The sequence below is a fragment of the Cephus cinctus genome, unplaced genomic scaffold (genome assembly GCF_000341935.2).
Source record: "Cephus cinctus unplaced genomic scaffold, Ccin1 Ccin1_scaffold0564, whole genome shotgun sequence".
In the NCBI taxonomy this organism is placed as follows: Eukaryota; Metazoa; Arthropoda; class Insecta; order Hymenoptera; family Cephidae; genus Cephus; species Cephus cinctus.
Genome location: NW_014333216.1, coordinates 1104673 through 1123831, shown reverse-complemented (window position 1 = coordinate 1123831; position 19159 = coordinate 1104673). Strand labels below are relative to the sequence as shown.

General features: G+C 43.0%; 1 protein-coding gene and 2 long non-coding RNA genes across 15 annotated transcripts in view; 2 read left to right on the top strand and 1 right to left on the bottom strand.

The window, feature by feature from the left end:
* Positions 1 to 1436: 1436 nt before the first annotated feature.
* The window catches only part of LOC107268447 (rap1 GTPase-activating protein 1), a 40289-nt gene continuing 22566 nt past the window's right edge, over positions 1437 to 19159 (bottom strand). For 10 of the 13 annotated variants that reach the window (XM_025085729.1, XM_015741226.2, XM_015741228.1 and 7 more), the window contains 7 exons: positions 9143 to 9451; positions 7088 to 7270; positions 6214 to 6470; positions 5839 to 6117; positions 5571 to 5736; positions 4687 to 5487; positions 1437 to 4588 (listed from right to left, as the gene is read on the bottom strand). In XM_025085729.1, the coding sequence (XP_024941497.1) occupies positions 4427 to 4588; positions 4687 to 5487; positions 5571 to 5736; positions 5839 to 6117; positions 6214 to 6470; positions 7088 to 7270; positions 9143 to 9451 (2157 nt within the window). In that variant the 3' untranslated portion in view covers positions 1437 to 4426. Of the gene's footprint in view, positions 4589 to 4686; positions 5488 to 5570; positions 5737 to 5838; positions 6118 to 6213; positions 6471 to 7087; positions 7271 to 9142; positions 9452 to 14793; positions 15893 to 19159 lie in introns of those variants that run through there. The other 3 variants (XM_015741233.2, XM_015741234.2, XM_015741227.2) reach the window with 3 other exon arrangements.
* On the top strand, positions 9485 to 12830 carry LOC112494475. The gene is made up of 2 exons (XR_003059911.1): positions 9485 to 10367; positions 12206 to 12830. It is a non-coding gene; the product is annotated as an uncharacterized LOC112494475 (long non-coding RNA).
* On the top strand, positions 16436 to 17527 carry LOC107268457. The gene is made up of 3 exons (XR_001537845.2): positions 16436 to 16872; positions 16933 to 17029; positions 17102 to 17527. It is a non-coding gene; the product is annotated as an uncharacterized LOC107268457 (long non-coding RNA).

The following is a 19159-nucleotide window of genomic DNA, read 5'->3' as shown; positions in this document are numbered from 1 at the left end:
AAGTAAGGAATAGAGTTATAAAAGTGGAGAAGAAATGAGGAAAGAGATACATAAGAAAGTGAAGAATGAAAGATAAAGAAATGAGGAATTAAAGAAGAAATAAATATAGAAGAAGGAGAAGGTTGTAAATGGATATTGAAATAAAGAAGTGAGAATAAGATAATAAGAAAGAAATGAATATAGAAATGAAGAAGTGAAGAAGTAGAAAAGTAAGGAATAGAGTTATAAAAGTGGAGAAGAAATGAGGAAAGAGATACATAAGAAAGTGAAGAATGAAAGATAAAGAAATGAGGAATTAAAGAAGAAATAAATATAGAAGAAGGAGAAGGTTGTAAATGGATATTGAAATAAAGAAGTGAGAATAAGATAATAAGAAAGAAATGAATAAAGAAGGAAGTAAAGAAGAAATAAATATAGAAAGACAAGAAGGTTGCAAAAGAAGGTTCGAAATGATTCCAAGAGACCAGTATAGGAGACCGGCTCGAGCAAGAATGAGCGCTCCGAGTCCGGGCACTGCCTCGAGCGCCCTCCACCATCCGCCTGATCCCACTCGCCGCCTGTTCCCACTCGCCGAGTCCTGCGCGTCGAATGTGCGCGCACACAATTTTTGGCAACTTCCAGTACTTCTAAATGTGCTTGGCCTGAATTTCCGATATCTGAGTGTTAATATTTCACTTTATTGATTTAATTAATTATTTTAATGTTACAAACACTTAACTTATTAATATTTCAATTTGAATGTAATTTATTTTCAATATTCTACATTTTCAATTCAAATTTTATCTACTCCGTATATTCTGCGAGATGTTTATTTAGCTTCAATTTTATATTTTGAATAAATTTTGAAAGTAAATCAAAATCCAATAATATTTAGTAAAAATTGAGGTGCTACACGGGTGTCAAGTTGGCACTTTCTTAAAAATGTCTTAAAAATATTTCAACAATAGGCTTTTTCAGTAATTCTTGAGAAGTTCTATAGTTCCCGGTCTCGTTCTAAGAGTTGCTTTGAGAACCAGCGGTGAGCAGCGGAGAACCTCTGCCTGCCAAGCTACAGATTCGTGTTCGCGTTTAGCTCGCCTGCGACGGAATTTGCATTGTCGACGGAGGCGATGAACACAAAATTTTACTTCCAGACTTGCCGCTACGATTATGCGGCATGATTTTGGTATCGCCTAACACCGGAGCGTTGTGCATCTCCCTGCTCATCTCTTTTAATAATTTTCCACCCCTCCCCCCTTCCGGAATTTTCCGAAACTAGGTTAGGCGCTTAACAGCGCCATCTGGCGGATTTGGCAAGAACTAACGAAAAATGCTCATCTTAAAAATGCATCTCTTGTAGCTAAATTATAACCCGAATTTGGAAATTGACACATTTTGACTAAGCAAGAAGAGTAGGATGTCCGGATAATAATAAAAAAAAGAATAACATACGCGAATTATTTGTATCATTTTATTTATTGGCGAACTTTATTAACTGCGGCGTGTCGAGCTCGCAGCTGGGGCACAAGGGTAAAACAGAATAATTCATACTCAAATACCAATCATAAGAAAACATACTTTCCTATTTCAGTATCAGAAGAATAATTGGTTTCTGCGGAAATAATCGGTTAGTCAGATTCGCGCGATTAATATTAAATATAAAATATATATATTTATATATATAGTAGTAATCTTCTCTCACGATATAATAATTAATAATGCATATCTCTTTTCATATAATAGGTAAATCTTTCTTTGATTTTGCAAGGCCAGCAGTAGAAATCACACTAGAAATGGTAAACTTAGTTTAGATCTTTCCTTTTGTTTTTCATCTTACTCATGAACAAAGAGACAGGCCTCGTCCATCGAGCCATAGCAAAACGACTATCCTCCTAAGTATTATTATATACATTCATTAAAAATAATACAGCATACTATTTTTCCTGTTTTACGTAGCACAAATTCGATACGGCTCGGATACGCGGGTCCAAGGATCAAGACACTAAATACATTCACAGCATCCTTGTTTCGTATTCATCTCACATACATAGCGATTCTGCCTGTTTTTTTTTTTCATCCTCATCGCGTAATCAGAGTCGCATCGAAACGTGTGGATTGAGAAAAGTATTTTTCCATTCGCTTCCTTCTTTTCTTCGTCATATTATTTACAAGGACGACGCGCCGCGCAGTAGCAAGACACACAGAGTCACGGTTTCTTTACTTTTTTTTTTGTTATCATAGGCAGTGGTGTGTCTCGATAATAAACTGGTGTCTCACGAAGAAGTCCACAATGGTGCTGAATAATTGACAGCGTACAGAGTATGCAGTTAAATGTACTTAATCGGAAAAGCGTGCTCTCAATTACAACATTATTATATATTACTTATATAAAATGTCCAATCGCAAGGAAGAACGTGTAAGCTCGAGACGCGGTGAGCGTTGTGCACTGCGGTTGATAATAATAATAATATTAATAACATAAAAGAGAAAAAAGTAAATGAAGGAGGAAAGTAAACGGTAAGCGGACAAGAATGAAGAAAAAGAGAGCCATGACAAGAGTAAAAAATAATATGCAGAATCCATATGAGAGAAAAAAAAATACATAAATAACTTCGCAACGTAATTATGAAGCTACTACCTACATACGATATGCATGCGTGCATACGTGAGTCCACAAGATAAATTTCAACTCAACAACCGCATGTCTGACAATGGCTTCCTCCTTATTTATTCCTTCTTGACACCATTTACTTTTTACACTACGCTTAAGCTTTGGTATGGTCGTGCGCGAGTCTTCTCCACGAATCTCTGAGTGTCACTAACGGTGAACTCGAGTTAACTAAATTAGACGAGGATAAGTTGTATGTACAGTAAGTTAAGAAAACAAAGAGAGAGAGAGAGAGAGAGAGAGAGAGAGAGAGAGAGAGAATGTAACAAAAAAATTATAAACAAAAGAACGTGGGCTCGCTGACAAGTAGACGCCAGGACGACGTTATGCTTATTATTTATAAACATGTCTATGCAGATATTGTAAAAGTACTCGAGTAGTAAGAAAGAACGTGAGACATTGTGTCGCTTTTAGAAACGTGTGTACGCAAGTGAAGTGCCATAGGCACATGAGAAACGTACAATATCTTGGTACCGTAATGGCGCGCATGGAAAACACTGCTGTTCGCATATGCAGAAGAAAAAACAGAGCGTGTTTACACTCACGCAAGTTTCCTACGCGCCGGTTTGCACAAGTGAGAGAATATAATTTTCTGGTAACCATTGACATTCGTTATTGCGACGTTTGGCCTCCTCCTCCTGCCATCCCCTTGCAATCTAATCTGTTTATACAGGAGAGCAGGTGTCTGTTTGATATATGACACGAACGCATAGAGATAGGTATAAGCAAAATCGTCCTGGATCTCTGTACTTCTTGCATTACCTTTACTCGCACTAAACGCTAATACAATTTGGTGTAGCTCTAATTTGTCGTTTTTTTTTTTTTTTTTTTTAATAGTCACCTCCACTAACGACCCAGTAATTAGAGGGACCAAGCTTATCTAAAGAGAATCAACATTGAAATGTTCCTCGTTTTCTTGATAAGAAACTAATTAGAATCATTCTAGGAAGAGAAAGAGAGAGGGCTATCCAATTATTGCAAAGGTTCTATAATAATTTTTTAGACTGAAAATGAACTTTAAATGTCCATACTGTCCTTAAGACTTTAGGATCTGTTCTCTCTGAAACGCGTTACAGATCGATCGACTCTTTGATTATTCTATTAAAGACCTAGTGCTATTTATACTTAGATGTTCATTCGCCTCGTTCGCTTTTACAACTGACTAAAATCGTAATGACAAGATGCATCAGAGCGCTTCTTCTCTACATAGTGTACACTGACTATTACGAGATAGATAAAAGAGAAACGGGGCACCTGCTTACGGTCTAGGTAAATAAATTAATGATAAATAATTTAGATGTCGGCTGGACAAGTGCTTTCGCGGTTTTCTTTAGACCTTTCTTTATAAATACCAATGGATAATTCACATTTTAATGTGCCATTTTCTTTTTATCATCTTCATGCTCTTCATCCTCTTCCTCTCTATCATTGTCCAAGGGTCCTTCCGAGCCGCCTCTCTATCTTCTCCACGAGCAACTAAAGTAATTAGACGACTTATCGAATTTGTACCAACCTCCACTATTCACTATTTTAGAGTAACCCGCAAGGTACCAGAAAGGTTAGGCTCTAAATGGAAACCATAAGACGTCCCGATTCGTGGTGTTTAGAATAAAAAAAATGGCGCTCCTGGGATTAGCAAAACTTATACCTAGGACTCGCTTTAAGATACCTAACTACATGGTGTTTCAAAATGCGACAGTGGTCCAAGGAAGGAGCCAAAACCTACCTTACACTTATACTATAGAAGCTAAACGGTTAGACTCGTGGGGGCTTGTAGCTTCAAACAGTGGACGTTTGTTGGTTATTGTTATCCAAGGGGATGCTCGTCGAGCACTCTTTCAGCATTGCCCGGAGTCGTAGAATCTCCTTGGACGCAGTGGCCAGGTCGGCCTGTAGCTGAAGTTCTTTTTCACGGAGGCGTTTTATATCTCGTTGACAAGTCTGGAAGATAAAGGAAGCAAATACGTACAGAAATCGATAATTAAGTTTACCGAACTAATCTACTGGGATTAGGGTATCCTGGTCTATGTTTTACTCACCACGTTCTGCCTTAACAAGTCCAACTTATCGCACTTGAGTCTTGTGACCTCCATACGTAAAGTCTCATTCTCCGTACCATCCTTAGCCGTACACCGTGTGGTAGTGTCATGAGTCTCGGCTGAACTCATGGATTCAAGACCCGTGTCGCTATCCGGATAGACAGCTTGATCAAGCTCGAGTTCGCTGTTCAAGGAGCTGTCATCGCTCTCAGAAACGACTCTGTGAGTTTCTAGTTTCTCTGTCCTGTCGCGCAGACATCCTCCTTCTCGTTTATGAAGATTTTCATGGGTTAAACGTTGGTAGGACGTCTTCTCCGTGGTGTTGTTAGCGGCGATTTCACGTCGTTCCACTTGATCCTCCTGCTGCAATGTCGTTATGCTGCTCTCTTGATTATCCAAGTTCGACAAACTACTATCTTGACTACCTAGACTTGGACTACCGCGATCGGAATCCCTTCTCAAGGTGAGATCAGGTGAGCTCAAGGGACTGGCTGGCTCGACGGAACGCTTCCCGGTCTTCGATGCGGAACGATTGCTGGGAGGACTTGGTTCGGAAGGTCCTTTTTTTGCCAATTGCTGAGGTACACTCTCGGTCGATGCATTTCGCACCCGCGATATTAGAGCCTTTCGTACGGTATCGATGAATCTGGAACCACTTCCGCCGCTACCGGAAGTCGAGGCGTCACTCGTGGTAGGACTCACTGGACACGTAGCACCGCCCACTCCACCGCCCAGGAACTCGCTGGTCTTGGTCTGCAGCTCTTCCGTAAGAGACTCCAAGAGTGCTGACCGTGTTCGTAACTGAAAACACGAGAGTCAAACATTAAAATCAGCTTCTTCTCGTAAAGTAAACATCCACAGTAAATTCACGATTCAATATTTACCTCAAGCTTGGCAAACTTCTCTGCCTTGTAGGCAGCATTTTCGGCGTTGACCAACTTAGTCAAGAGAAACTCCTTAAATTCAACACCTCTGAGGAAGACAGCGGGGGTAGGTAAGGATGGTCCGAACCACGGAACGTCATCCCTGGCCGTTATGCTAACCTTGTACCTAAGCAAGAAATACAAACGGTTAACCATGATTACGCTAACGATGATTAAAACTAAAATAGCATAATGCACACGAAACTATTGAATCACCAGGAGTACCAACCTAGTATTCGGTGTGCAAGGATCGATGACCTGGACGACTATGAATGCGTGAAGAAAATGGCTGGCAATCATGTCAGGGCTAAATGGCGTAGCCTCCTCCTGGAATATCACAGCAACGATGTCATTGCCAATATGCCTTTTGCGTTGCAGCTGTTGCGAATCACCAGGACTGTAAGGAAGTAAGGAGGCCACGTGGAAAAGGACCTCCCTACCACGAAAGACTTCATAAACGGCAGAGTCCCCAGTCTGTCCATGTCTGGTATCTAAACCTCCGCGATACCTAAAACAGTCAAAAGATCAGATATATGAATAAAATAAAATAAGACAAAAAAATCGAAAATCGTTATCACCAATGCAATCCATCATATAACCTTACCCCTTGTGATCTTTGAGGTCTATCCTCTGTCCCAACAAGTCCAGGAACTCCTGAAACGCTGGTGTAATCTGTCGATTCCCAAAGAGCTGTTCCTCGGTGACCTGTCCGAGACGCTGGTGCAGCACTCCAAACTTGAACCTGGAGACGAGTGCGTGCTCGTCGTACCGGGCTATCAGGGTGCCCGCACCGGAGCAAACAACCGGCATCAGGGTGCTCACGTTCAGCGACTCGTTTATCACCTGCGGCATCGTTAATACCTATACTTTACCAGTTGGGAAGAGACTAACGCGATAAAAAAAGGGATGAAGTAAAAATAACTACAGAGAGAAGTATATATATACATATATGTATATACATATATGTATATCTATGCGCACAAGACTCACGTGTCCTGCGTAAGTATGTAGAGGACTATCATAACGCATTGCAAGAGACCCCAAGAGTATTTCTCACCGAAGAACCCTTCAACCAATAGGTACCCGAAATTTCAAGACCCGATGTAAATATCGTGGGTTCGGTAAGGTGAAAAAAAAAAGTAACCGACATTAGCTATCACAATGTAAATAATTTTCCAAAGAAATCATTGAACAAGAAAAAGAGAAAATTTCATATCAAAGGATACTTAAAACCTCACTACCCGTTATCAGAAGAGACGATCGTTAGCAGCGCCACCGAAGGGCAGAATGAAGGTTATCGAATGAGGAAACTAATGGAACCACAATGCTAATAACATCATAGCGAAAGAAACAGCGATTCCATAACCCAGTTCCTTCGAGAGGAAATGACGTGCCCAAGTAAACTGCGATAAACACCACATCCCGAATTCTTGGAATGAAGAAAAGTTTCACTTAAAAAAAAAAAAAATCAAATATACCTTCACCATCTTCGCCGGTGAAGGATTCGGTCCCAGGTTGGAAGCAGGAACAAGATCATGGGTCGAGCCAGCACGCAGCCGTAGCAAAACACGCCAGTGTTCCTGACCAGCAACAGTCTCGGCTTTGACGGATACGAGAACAGGCCCATTCTCGCTGTCCCTTCCCACGAGATTAACGTGTTCCTGTGAAAATAAAAGATCAAAATTATTTAAAAAAAAAAAAATTAAAAAAAAAGAGAAAAACCGTTTCCCACATTTATCTCCAATTAGGCAACCTTAATAATGCAAGAAAAAAAATTTCGAAAATTATCCAACAGTATCCAGCAGCCTGCCACTAGGAATCTCACAGTACATGTCAAGAGTCCCAGGCTAGGGATCATACGACACACTTGGCTCACAATGGGACCCCGAAGTACACACGCACAATGGATGCGAATGCGTTAGCTGACGCAAGCGTCCAGGCACTTCCGTGCAATAGTAACGCAGAGTCTAAGCATATACGTGGGTAGCTAACCGGGTGTAACAGGCGTTACGCACTTACGCACATAGGGTTCTAATGTACGCGTAACAGTCGAACCATAGCATAGTAACGATAATAACTATCAGTTACCACACGAATAATCGTTCTAACGTAATTCGATAGACACTATCGTTATAGTATAGTATAAAAGCGTTCACGCTCCTTTTCCGGCCGTTCACAATTCACTCTCTGCATACGCGCCCACGTTACAATAGATATTGATAAGCTAGTCTTCTCATACGGGAGGGACGAGAGCTTCTGATACCGCTGTCCCTATCAACCCCTCACTTTGACCGTTTGATACTGTAATAATAAAAAAAAAGTGGATCTACCAGGTAACGCCAGATTCCGTTCCGACATGGCTGAAAACGTTATTACAGAATTTCGCGTTCTTAATTATCGCGTTTACCGGCACGCAAGACTTTGCGATCGCTCGACCAACAATGGATCGTTACCGCGGAGACCTCGCGTGTCCGCAACTTCGTACATATAGGAAGGAAGAAACGAAGTAAAGTAAAAGAATAAAGATAAAGACAATACGCCGTGAAAAAAAAATAAAAGAGTCAAGATAACCGCGGTGTAAATAAGAATTTACACGCTCGACATGAGAAAAAGTCAATGACGATAAAAATAATGCGAAATAATCTTAGTCTATAAAGAAAAAAGAATTGAACAAGATTAATCATTAGGAAGATCGTCCCATGCGACACAGTTTCACAGCGTGTCATAGATCGTTACGGGAACGGTTGATATTTATCATCAAGGATCCAGATGTATTTACGATGTGAGTCAAGTCCTACGGGTTATCAGTAGCGGAGAGCAGTTAGGCTGTCTGATAAGACCAGCCCGTCTTCAAGGGTTCAGCTTGCAGACCCTTGTCGAGTAATTCCTGTGACCTCCTGACCGGGTGAAAGGAATCTTGACAAATACTGACAGGATGAGACAGTACTAGGAGAAGGATGAGAAAATGAGAAGATCGATTATTAGGTAGAGGCAAAGTATGAAAAAGAAAAGAAATAAAAAGGGTTTCCGGTACTAGTAAGGTATGAAAATCTATCCGAAGTCTCCGGTGCTGAGGTCTGCGAAGAGGAGGCCTATGAGAACGTTCCCACTCCCACGGCCAAAGTGCTCTTTTCCTGGCCGGCAGCAGCTTAGCACACGGTCAGGTACACGGCGTCAAGCACCAGCATAACACTATAGTCGCGTATAGGGTTCTCAGCTGAGTGTACCTATGGCAATTGCGTATATCCTATATACGTGAACTTATGTGTACACGTGGTACATTAGCATAGTGGCTGCTCGCGCCGTACTGGACGCTTTTACAGCGCTTCGCCATTGGCTACGCCTTTAGTTACATGCTTTACCGTTTGATATCGCCATTACACGTACTTACTTATCGCCGCTACAAGATCAGATACTTGGCATGCCTTGGCATGCCCTGGCATGAGTCTTAAGAGGGTATCCCATCTAGGGTGGTAGGTGCTTAAACGTAATCTGCAGGTACCAGAACAGGTACCGGTCATCCGGGAACTCACCCTGCCGACGAAAAAGCGTCTGTAACACTTGGCAGTGTCATCCTGATCTACCGTGGGTTGCCAAGCTGGTTGGGCTGGTAATAGTGCCCTTCCGGCAGAGTCCAGGCTGTGCCTATGGTCGGTACCATCGACCCAATATCCTGGTGGTGTGACCACGAGGGGTGGCGGTTGCTGTGTACCCGAGCCTGCCTGCTGAATGGCAGCTTCCATAAGGGCCCGGCCGAGGGGTGCATCTCCAACTGGCGACGGCGAAGGGCTCGGCGTTAGGGTCTGTCCAGGACTCGAGGTTGGCCTCTCCTCCCGTGATGCCTGAAAAGGATTCTCTTTTAATATAAAGTGCTATTTATGAAGGCGTCCATTCTGCCGCCGAATTCATATACCGATTCTTATACATGGCTGGGGTATACAAAAGGTCTGTGGGATAGTGCGTGTTTCAATAATGTAACATATGTTTGCAGCAGGTGTCACGTGGAAAGATTTTAAAACATGTGAAAGGCAATACCTGCACACTGGTTATAGACGACTTCATATGTACATAGACCATTGGATACACAAAGTTGAAATATCCATTAGAAAAATGATATCCGTATGTTATATTCTAATACCTTATACCCCACAGTGTCATTAAATATATCGAACGTCCACTTCCTGCCAAGGAAGACCATCAAATGTCCAGTTGGCTTCCTTTCTCGGTAAAGAGCAGTGAATAAAAATTGGCCCAAGGACAGAACGAGTACAAACACACCAGGCCTAGATGAAATTTAACTAAAACACGGCGCCTGCTCTCGGTAAGGATTGCTAGGTGCTCCTATAGATAGAATCTCACAGTGGTGCCGATTGAGTTGCAGCGGATTCTAACGTACCCACCATTCCTCGTCATTCTCCTTTTACCTTTTTATTTCTATTTTTTTTCCACCCTCCGCCACTCACTTCTTCGTTTTATCTTCGTACCCTTAGACCCTAGACTATTTTCCACGAGCATCCCCGTAACCCCCCTAGACCCTGTCTCTTCCACGAAAATATACCGCAGCCGTTATATTTGGAGTTTCACAGCAGCGCCACCAGCGCCACGTAGCGGAACTATCGCAGTCGACCGTCGCTGACAGTTTTTTCAGAGACAAAGCCGAACTGAATTTCCAGCACTTGGATATAAATAATCAGTTGTTTTCTGCAACGTATAAACGAAACTCGCCTACGGGTACCTAATTTTCATCATAGGCGCAAGGTATAAAAACAAAAAAATACATAAGTCCCAGGTAACGCATACAATACACGTACCCTCAATCTCGTGGTATATGGTCGTAACGCAAAGCGTTATTACATCCTCGAGAATAGATTTCGAAAGACTCCTATACTTTCCACTGGATAACCTCTAAACATAGTGATCCTAGGTGTGAATCATGTGGGTACGTAAATGTACCCAGCCACGTGCAATCGTCCAAGTAACAGTGGGATACCGGTTTTTGTGCGAAGCGTCGAAAAAATTATCAACGGTCGGTTTCAACGGTGTCAAGTGACATTTTACAAGACGATAGAAGGACAGAGAGAGAGAGAGAGAGAGAGAGAGGGAGAGAGAGAGAGAAAAAGGCATATGAATAAAGAATGAAAAAAAAATGGCTTCCTCGTTTCTCATCCTACTCTATACCTACGTTAATAACACTGACTCATCCTCGTTTATGAATGTCGTCATACAACCACGTACACACTACCTGAGCATAATACACGCTTACCATGTCGCATTAAATACCAAGTGGCGAAGTGTATTCCTCGGAGAAAGGAGGAACTTTCCGTTCCCTTTTTCTATAGCCGGCTACCTAGATACGTACATAACCTAGTATCAGACAGGTACGTGCCTTGCCAGAGAGAAAACCGACGTTTTCCACCAGTAACAAGCTTGATGGTTAAATTGCAGCTGGATGCGGGTACCATATACCCAGGTCAGGAGACCACGTTAAACCCAGAGTATGTTACCTGAACTTAAGACAATAACTAAGTAAGATATAAAGGATGGACTCAGAGACAACGACCATAGAGAGGCCGGAAGTTCAAGAATTTCACGGATACTTCACTGAGGATATAACAGATTCCCGGTGGTAGCTTCATAAATTCTACTCGTTACCCTGGCGCAATCGATTTACCACTAGAGACCAAATGCAATTTGGTTATCTATACTTCTAGGAATATTTTTCATGTATCCCCGCCAACTCGTCTTCTTCTTCTTCTTCATCGACAGTGCATTCTCTCGACGAACAAAGAGCCACGACTATTCGTCGTCTCTTTCTAACTCGTTGCGTTACCCTCTATGCTGTCTCTACTCATGCTCTCCTGGTCTTCCCTTTTTCATGTCTTTTCCACTCTGTATGGCCGTGCCATGCTATCTGCCTATGTATCTTTTGCTATCTCTCGAAACTAGACACGAGGCAGGAAAGCTTCAAAGTGAGTCACACGGGGTAAACGTGGGCGTAGGAAATACTCAACTAGACGAGCTAGAATCAGGCGTACGTAAAAACTTGAAAAGGGAGGTAAAAGAAAAGGTAGTCCGGTAAAGCTGGTATCCACTAGTATATTTCACTGTACTGTGTATCCTGCTCCGCTATGCTCTACTCCGTTCTAGCAGAGTCCAGTCCAGCCAAAGTGTAAGTACTCCGGGCTTAAGCAGAGAGTATAAGGAGGTCGTTTGGACGTGTCTTAAAAAGTAGCCGTAACGGAACGAGGAAGGAAAAAAAGGAGGAGGTGTCTATTTCGATCGAGGTCACCGCTCGTCCACCGGAAGAAGTCTTCGCAGAGTTTTACGGTGGACGCAGGGAGAGAGAGAGAGAGTATAAAGGATAGCGAGTATAAATAAAAAGGGGAATGAAAATTAAAAGAGACAATGAACGTATTTAGACCACGATGCACGGACTGTAACGCAAGACCAAATTATTAATATAGAATCGTGAATAATCGTAGCGGCAAAGTTGAACCGTCGATTCTTACGCGCGATTGCCTTCACGTTATGCGTTACGTAATCCAGTTATATTCATTGATATAAAATTGATCAAGAATTTCCTCTTTTTTTTTCAGCAAGTCTATCGCACCAGTCTTCCCTATGAGTCATCCTGGTGCTAAGAGAGACAAGTCGGCGAGTTAAATCGATAGAGGAACGCGAGCGAGACAGAGAGAGACAACCGTGCATTTTTCATATATACAAGTGTATACGGATACTCCAGAGGATATTTGATGTAAGCCGAAGAGGAGTATAAGGGCAGAGTACAAAGTGGCACTAATATAGGTATACACAGTTCAGGTCCAGTGTATCCGGAATAGAATGAAAGTAGGAGGTCCGCGAGTACACTGTATACCTAGCGGAAAGCGCCATATCAGAGAGTAGCGAGACGAGATCCGAGAGAGGGGGTGTATAACGAGGGTGGCTTTTTTCAAAGAGGGCACACGAGCCCAGACTACGGTAGAAGGGGGGTTACGCGTAGAAAAAAAGCCCTCTCGACTTTAGGTCCCTCGCGTATTAATAACGCACAAGTGCGCGAGAGCATTGAGTAGAAAAAGAGACGGGAAAACATGAGCGATTCAAACTCTGATGAATCACACAATACACACGGTGCATAACTATACAGCGAGTATACCTATATGGCCCGTGTTAAAACGCTGAGGATGTACGATAAAGACAAATATATATGTATATACACAATAATACTATCACCACGTGCGCTTGCTATTCCAATTAATTTTATGAATTCCCCTTGTCACTATTATAATGCATTACGTAACGACACGCAATAACAGCCAACGCAAACCAGTGCCCTGTAATCGTTTTGCGAGAGCCACACGTGAGACTTATCGGGCAATACTCCACTGTAGGGAGGCTCTGACTCTTGAGTAGAGTATGTTATATATATATATATATATACGTACGTATACGCTGCCAACGTGTTCAGATAGGTTAAACCGACTCTTTTCCACGTATGCGAGAGAGTCGGCATCAGCCCGTACGGATGGGGCATGTATACGTTACTCTACATGTTGGTATAGTCAGGCAATGGCTGGGAGAGTCACTGACTGTGGGAATGAATTATTCAGGACGCGCATTGTTGGACGCACCCAGGTACAGTCCCGCGCTCACGATACACTGTGGTTCGTGTAAAAGGTGTGCGACCTGAGAACGAAATCGACACTCCTCTGCTTGCCACTGTTTAATGCATACGTGCCATTCGTGTAGTCTGATTATTCGCCAGGCGTTTCGACTGTTAGATCAGTAGGTCAGTTTGAACGAGGTCCATGTAGAACTAATATGAAGCTATAGCTAAGTGCGTCGTGTGAGTTTCGCATCGGCCGAGAGGACAGGCCTCCGTCGGTCGAATGAGGCGTTTGACGAATTATCGATAGAGACGTCCGTCAACGTGACAACCATGACGTCCGGTTAGATTTCGTTGGTCTGTAAAGTTATTTCGTTAAAATCAGAGGGAAGAGTGGAGAAAACAATGATTTTCAGGAAATATACGATTTTAGGAAATTTATGATTTTTAGGTTAGGGCACTCGTATGCCTTTCGGTATGCGTTCGATGGAAATCGGAAAGCAACTGGATCGATTTTTTGGCTTGTCGGTTTTACGAGCAAGCCGGAAATTCGAGTGCCAGGTGCTCGTAGAACTTTCTGGCTTCACCTGGACAGCGTTAAAAGTCGAGACCAGCTGAGGGTTTGGCTGGCTGCCCGATTGGCTTCGAGAACGGTCGCGGGTTCCTGTACCCTTATATATGTACGTTGACGGGACCCGGACGACAGCTGGCACAGGCTTCTATATCCTTTACCAAGACCGACAACGAAGATGCCTCGATGCACGGAACAATGAGATTTTTTTTCAACCTCCACAGTGATCTTCGAAGATGATGCAGGATCAATTACGTAAATATTCTTGGCCGATGGATACAATGATAAAGTGGTGCTGACGGCCGGCACCGGGTTAGATGAACGTCTTGAATTATGATTAAACGGCGCGCCTAGTTCAAGAAAAACGACTTGGCGCTCGACGGTGATTCCAGCCAATCACTTTCATCGGCATTGAAATTACTGTAGTAAATATAATGCTATAGTATCGCATCGAGATCCTGCTCGGTTCTCAATAATCGAACGTGCACATCGCACAAGAAGTATTACGTAAAACCAAGAAACCGTACGTGAAAACTGACCTGCGCCATAATGGGGCGCCATGCGAAGTTCACTTACGAAGAAAAGCCTCTCCTTCCAATGGAGTTTCCAGGCAGTGTCGGTAAGCCTGGGAAAATGCTTGTGGCACGGAACGCTGAAGAACGTTCCGGCGAGTAACGGTCTCAGGTAAAATTGCAACGGCCAGCGAAGATCGGTAAAATAACAGTTACAATGGTTACAGTTCGCAGCTTGGTAATGGTCTTCGACTGTGCGTGCAACGAGGATATTGTTGAAGACCAGCTATAAATCTGAATCAATATATACTTAACCGGCTATTCTTTCATGCGAATATCTCGCCGCAGAAAATCCTGCGTATCCCGTTAATAAAATAATTGCCTGTACTAAAAATTACCACTGTCCCGCTCTCACCCTCTCACGCCCATCAAAATTTTATCGTCTAACCGACGCACCACACATGCCTCTCATACTGTATACGTATTGTCGTATCTCACCTGTGCTATGAGTTTGGGCAACGTGTGCGCATGTGCATGATTGTGGGTGGCCGAAGGCTGTTCCGAGTTTGGTCTCTGTTGCTGCTGTCCGGCCTCCGATCTGAGATCGTGCCTCCAGCGTAAAACACCCATCATGTCCACAGTATATTGGAAACACTCACTGTTCGTTTAATACTTTCTACTGCGCCAGTTATAGACACGCCGTGCACGTAGAGACATTGACGAAAAAATTTCTTAAGGATTTCGAGCGACGCTTACCGAAAAAGAGTGAGAGAAGAACAAGAGTTCGCTTCACTCGCCGTTTATAACCTATCTTTGAGAATTTAATTTTTCGTGTTGATAGAACAGTCTTCCCGACCGACTTGAGAGATCTCGGCAGATGCCTTCGCGTCAATTATATATATAACCGCAGCTGTTTCTCGCGATACTAAACCGAGCGCAGTCTTTGCAGACGGGAATTGCGAGAACGTAAATAAACAGTAACGCCAGAGGAGCCAGAGAAGATATTTTCAAAGCGCGAAACCCAGATACAGATTTTATAATCAAAGAAACCGAGTTTATCAAACTATACGATTTAGTTAAAGTAGTTCAAGGAAATTCCACGTAACACATTTCTCAAACACATTTATTTCACTGGTCTCTTGGTATCGCTCGCAAAAGATTCACCTCGCGCACGGTAATGTCCATTCGAACGTGAACCGCGCAATAATTATTGTTGGTTAGTACGACAATGCGTGCAGTGTCACTAGAAGTAAGAATAGCGACCAGCACTGACAAACACCTTTATACACTTCTGTCATTATTTCCAACCGCGTTTTTGTATACTTTTTGAACGCGATCGACGCACAATGATTCTTCGTGTATACTCTTTTTTATGAGTCCTTGGTACGCGAACGTCCGATTATTGCGAGTCCACTCGATACGATCGTGCTCCCTCTGCCCACATAACTTTTTGGCCGCTACGACTTGAGGTCAAAATAGAAAGTGTTTACTCGACGTGGGTGCGCGGCGCACACTCTTCCCCAAGGAATAAAACGCGTTCGATCACGCCACAACACTTCTGACTTCGATTGACTCCATACACGAAGGAAACCGGAGCGCGACTGACGTTGAGAACGATCCTTCTCTCTTCTCTCTCTCCCCCTACAAACCTAACCAAGTATGTGTTGTGTGCGTCTGTTCCCCAATAGGCAACCAATGGTGTATTCACCATGGCCCCAGTATCCCCTCTACTTCGGCACTGCACACCATTGTCGGGCACACCATCGACCAGCGACCTCGACAAAATCCGAGAGCTCGGGAAAGTTCGTGTTACCGGCATTGGTAGGGAGCGAAGTTGCCTACGGAGTATGCGGACGTAGGAGATATATATTTAAATGGAATTAAGGTACCTGAAAGGATTTTTGAATCCGGATTGGATTCTTTCAGAAAAACGAACATTTCCCATTTATACGCCTACATATTGATAGGTTATTAAGTTTGTCGGTAGGTGAGAGACAAAAAATTACCGACTGATGCGTGCCGTGAGAAACCCTACAAGTCAGCTTCCTAGGTGTTTTTCAGTTTTTTTTTTTTTTCTTTTCACTTGTAAAAAGAGACCCGGGCTCTTTTTTTTCCACGCACGAGGAAAACGTGTGTGGGAACGGCAGGTGGCAATGCGCGTTCGGGAGGAAATGGCGGCAGCCCGGCAAGCGGATGTTATTTCGTGGTCGACTTATTTCGTTGTACGTAGGAACGCGCCACTGGCTCTCGCGCTCGCCCGCTTCTTTTGTGTCCACTTTCGTTTTGTTTCCTGCGACTTCCTCTCCTGCTCTTTGGAGTAGGGTTTTATCGGTAGTCACGGTATTTCACGTTTACCCCCTTGTACGACTCATCCTTAAGAGCGTGCTACCTCGAGTTATGGTATACAAAAACGTTCTCTAAGGAATTAACGTTTGCTACGCGCCTGGATAAATAAATATATATTCTTTAACATCGATATCTCTCAAGTATCAGTACATCACGCAATTCGATAAGCCGATTTACTTAGGCGCGACAATAAAGTGATATCGTCAAGTGAAGGTTGTGATACGTGACTGGGTGTGTACAAAATAAATTTCGATAATTGGTCACGTTGTAATTAATTTTTTATTTTTTTAGACACTTCCGGTTAACTCGTTATTATACGCCAGACGGAGTAATATTATAATGGCGTTGAAACAAAACGGTAATATAATTTTCCGGCTTCCAGAACCGGGTGAGTACCGATTCCCATGACCGATGATGAAAGGAAAAAAAAGACGCGAACAATAAACCTCTCATACTGTAGCTAACTTCCTGTCTGCGAAATCTAAGATCTTCACGCTGACTGATCAGACCACGAATCTGAAAATCTTCCTGGGCGCTTACCCAAAGCCAAGGCATGACGATGCGGCTTTGAAGCGGGACTTCCGGCGCTCGTACCTGCCCGACCGGAAGGGCCAAAGACATGCCCCACCCCCCGGCTTGCCATATCCTGCAGAATGCCTGCATCCCTTGGCTGCCTCTGTCCGGCACGCACGAACACTTTTCTATGCGCTCCACGATACATTATACTCGTCACGTAGAGCACCTATATTTCAGTATTCGTCTCTCGATCGAACGTTACAACCTGTGATGCTTGTAACTGTCAGAAAGACATTTTGAATATGAATATGATTTGAGGATGTCTAAAAATGAGAAGCCAACAAATTTAGATATCCAGCAATTAAAGTGAAAAAATATATTTAAATAAAGAAATATATATCTGCAAAACCTGATTATAAATGGTCTGCACATATTGAGAGCAGCAGATAAAATATTCTAAATTGGTAAATGCTTCCTGTGAAGTTTCCGATAATGTCCAAAAATCTATCTAATGCTCCGCTATTACTCATGTGCGTTTGAATACCGCGCGGTGTGTAATTTCTACGAACGTTACGATTGCGTGACATATGCTATAATGCAGTATGTCGCGTTCCGTAATGAATTTGGAAAAAAAAGTACTGAGAGCGCCAGTAGCGTAATCTTGCGTCGAGATACGAAACTGTCCGAAATGACAAGGTAACGTGCCAACAGCCTGTTAAGATACAATTTTACCGACGGTCACCCATTTTTTACCTTCTACAGTCAACCAACAGTTTCTACTCCATTACCGACCGCGACGACTCGAGGGAATAAAGTTTTTATCAGTTTTCTTTGTTACCGGCTGTGGGTAAGCCACTAGACATTACCAACTAGAAAAAAATGTGGGGATAGTACACGGCAGGAAACATTTAACGCTTGCCAACACAATCTGTCCCACGCAATGGTCAGAATTGAATAAGAACTTGGGCACAAAACCAATCCAAATATAAAGCATAAGACACATGGAAGCCAGATGACTGCACTCAAGAGTCAGACTGTAAAGAGCAAATCGACAGTGTCGAATGAACGGAGACCGATGGCGTCATCGGAAAAAAGTATGGCATTCCCATACCAGTAAGGAATTACATAGAAAAATGAAGAGAGGAACGAGAAACAAGAAGCCATACGTAAACCATAAATTAAAACCATACTATAAAATAATTGCAAGCTATGCATATGTTGTCCATATAGCGTAGCCACCATAAACCGGTCGGCCCGAGTCGCTTCGACTCGTGTCCTGTTGTCGCACCGCGAATTAGGAAAGCATGGGGGCAGCTGTTGCACTGCTAATAGGCCGACTTCATTAAGAGATTAAGATCGTGCGCTTATGCTCACGAGGCGGCAGGCTGCCTTGACTCAATTTCACAGTTTTTCCATTGGTCGGACACGTTCGAGCACCTCGCGCGCATTTCCTGCCCGATTGTCATGCTAATGGAGGGAGCGAATTTCAATCGCTGTGCCATTTCGCCGTATCGTTTCAAAGAGGATAGAAAGAGAGGAAAAGCAACAGAGCGAAAAAAAAAGTCGCATAGACAGTTAACGTATACGATGCTCAATGCGGTGACCCGTGTTGCGCGACAATTTAAAATTACAATCAACAGTCTACCCCATCCTCATAGTACTCCTATGCATACCATACGTATGCATACAGTACAAGCTACCAGCACTATAATACCTAGGTAGCAAACTGCGAATGACGTATCAAAAATAAATTAATTAATTTTTTTCTCCTTTTCAATAGACCCCGTCAACGTTGGAAATTCGAATCGTTTAGCAAATGACTCTGCAATCCACGGATTAACAGCTACTGCCTCTCCCCTCTGTTCGCTATAGAAAATTGTAAGGAGTCCGACTTTTTACTTATACCAAAATCATAGCGTGACTGTTTTTTTTTTATTTCTAATAATGAAACGCGTGTCCAACCAACACAATCTCCATGACGCGCAGGCACGAGTTACCATGC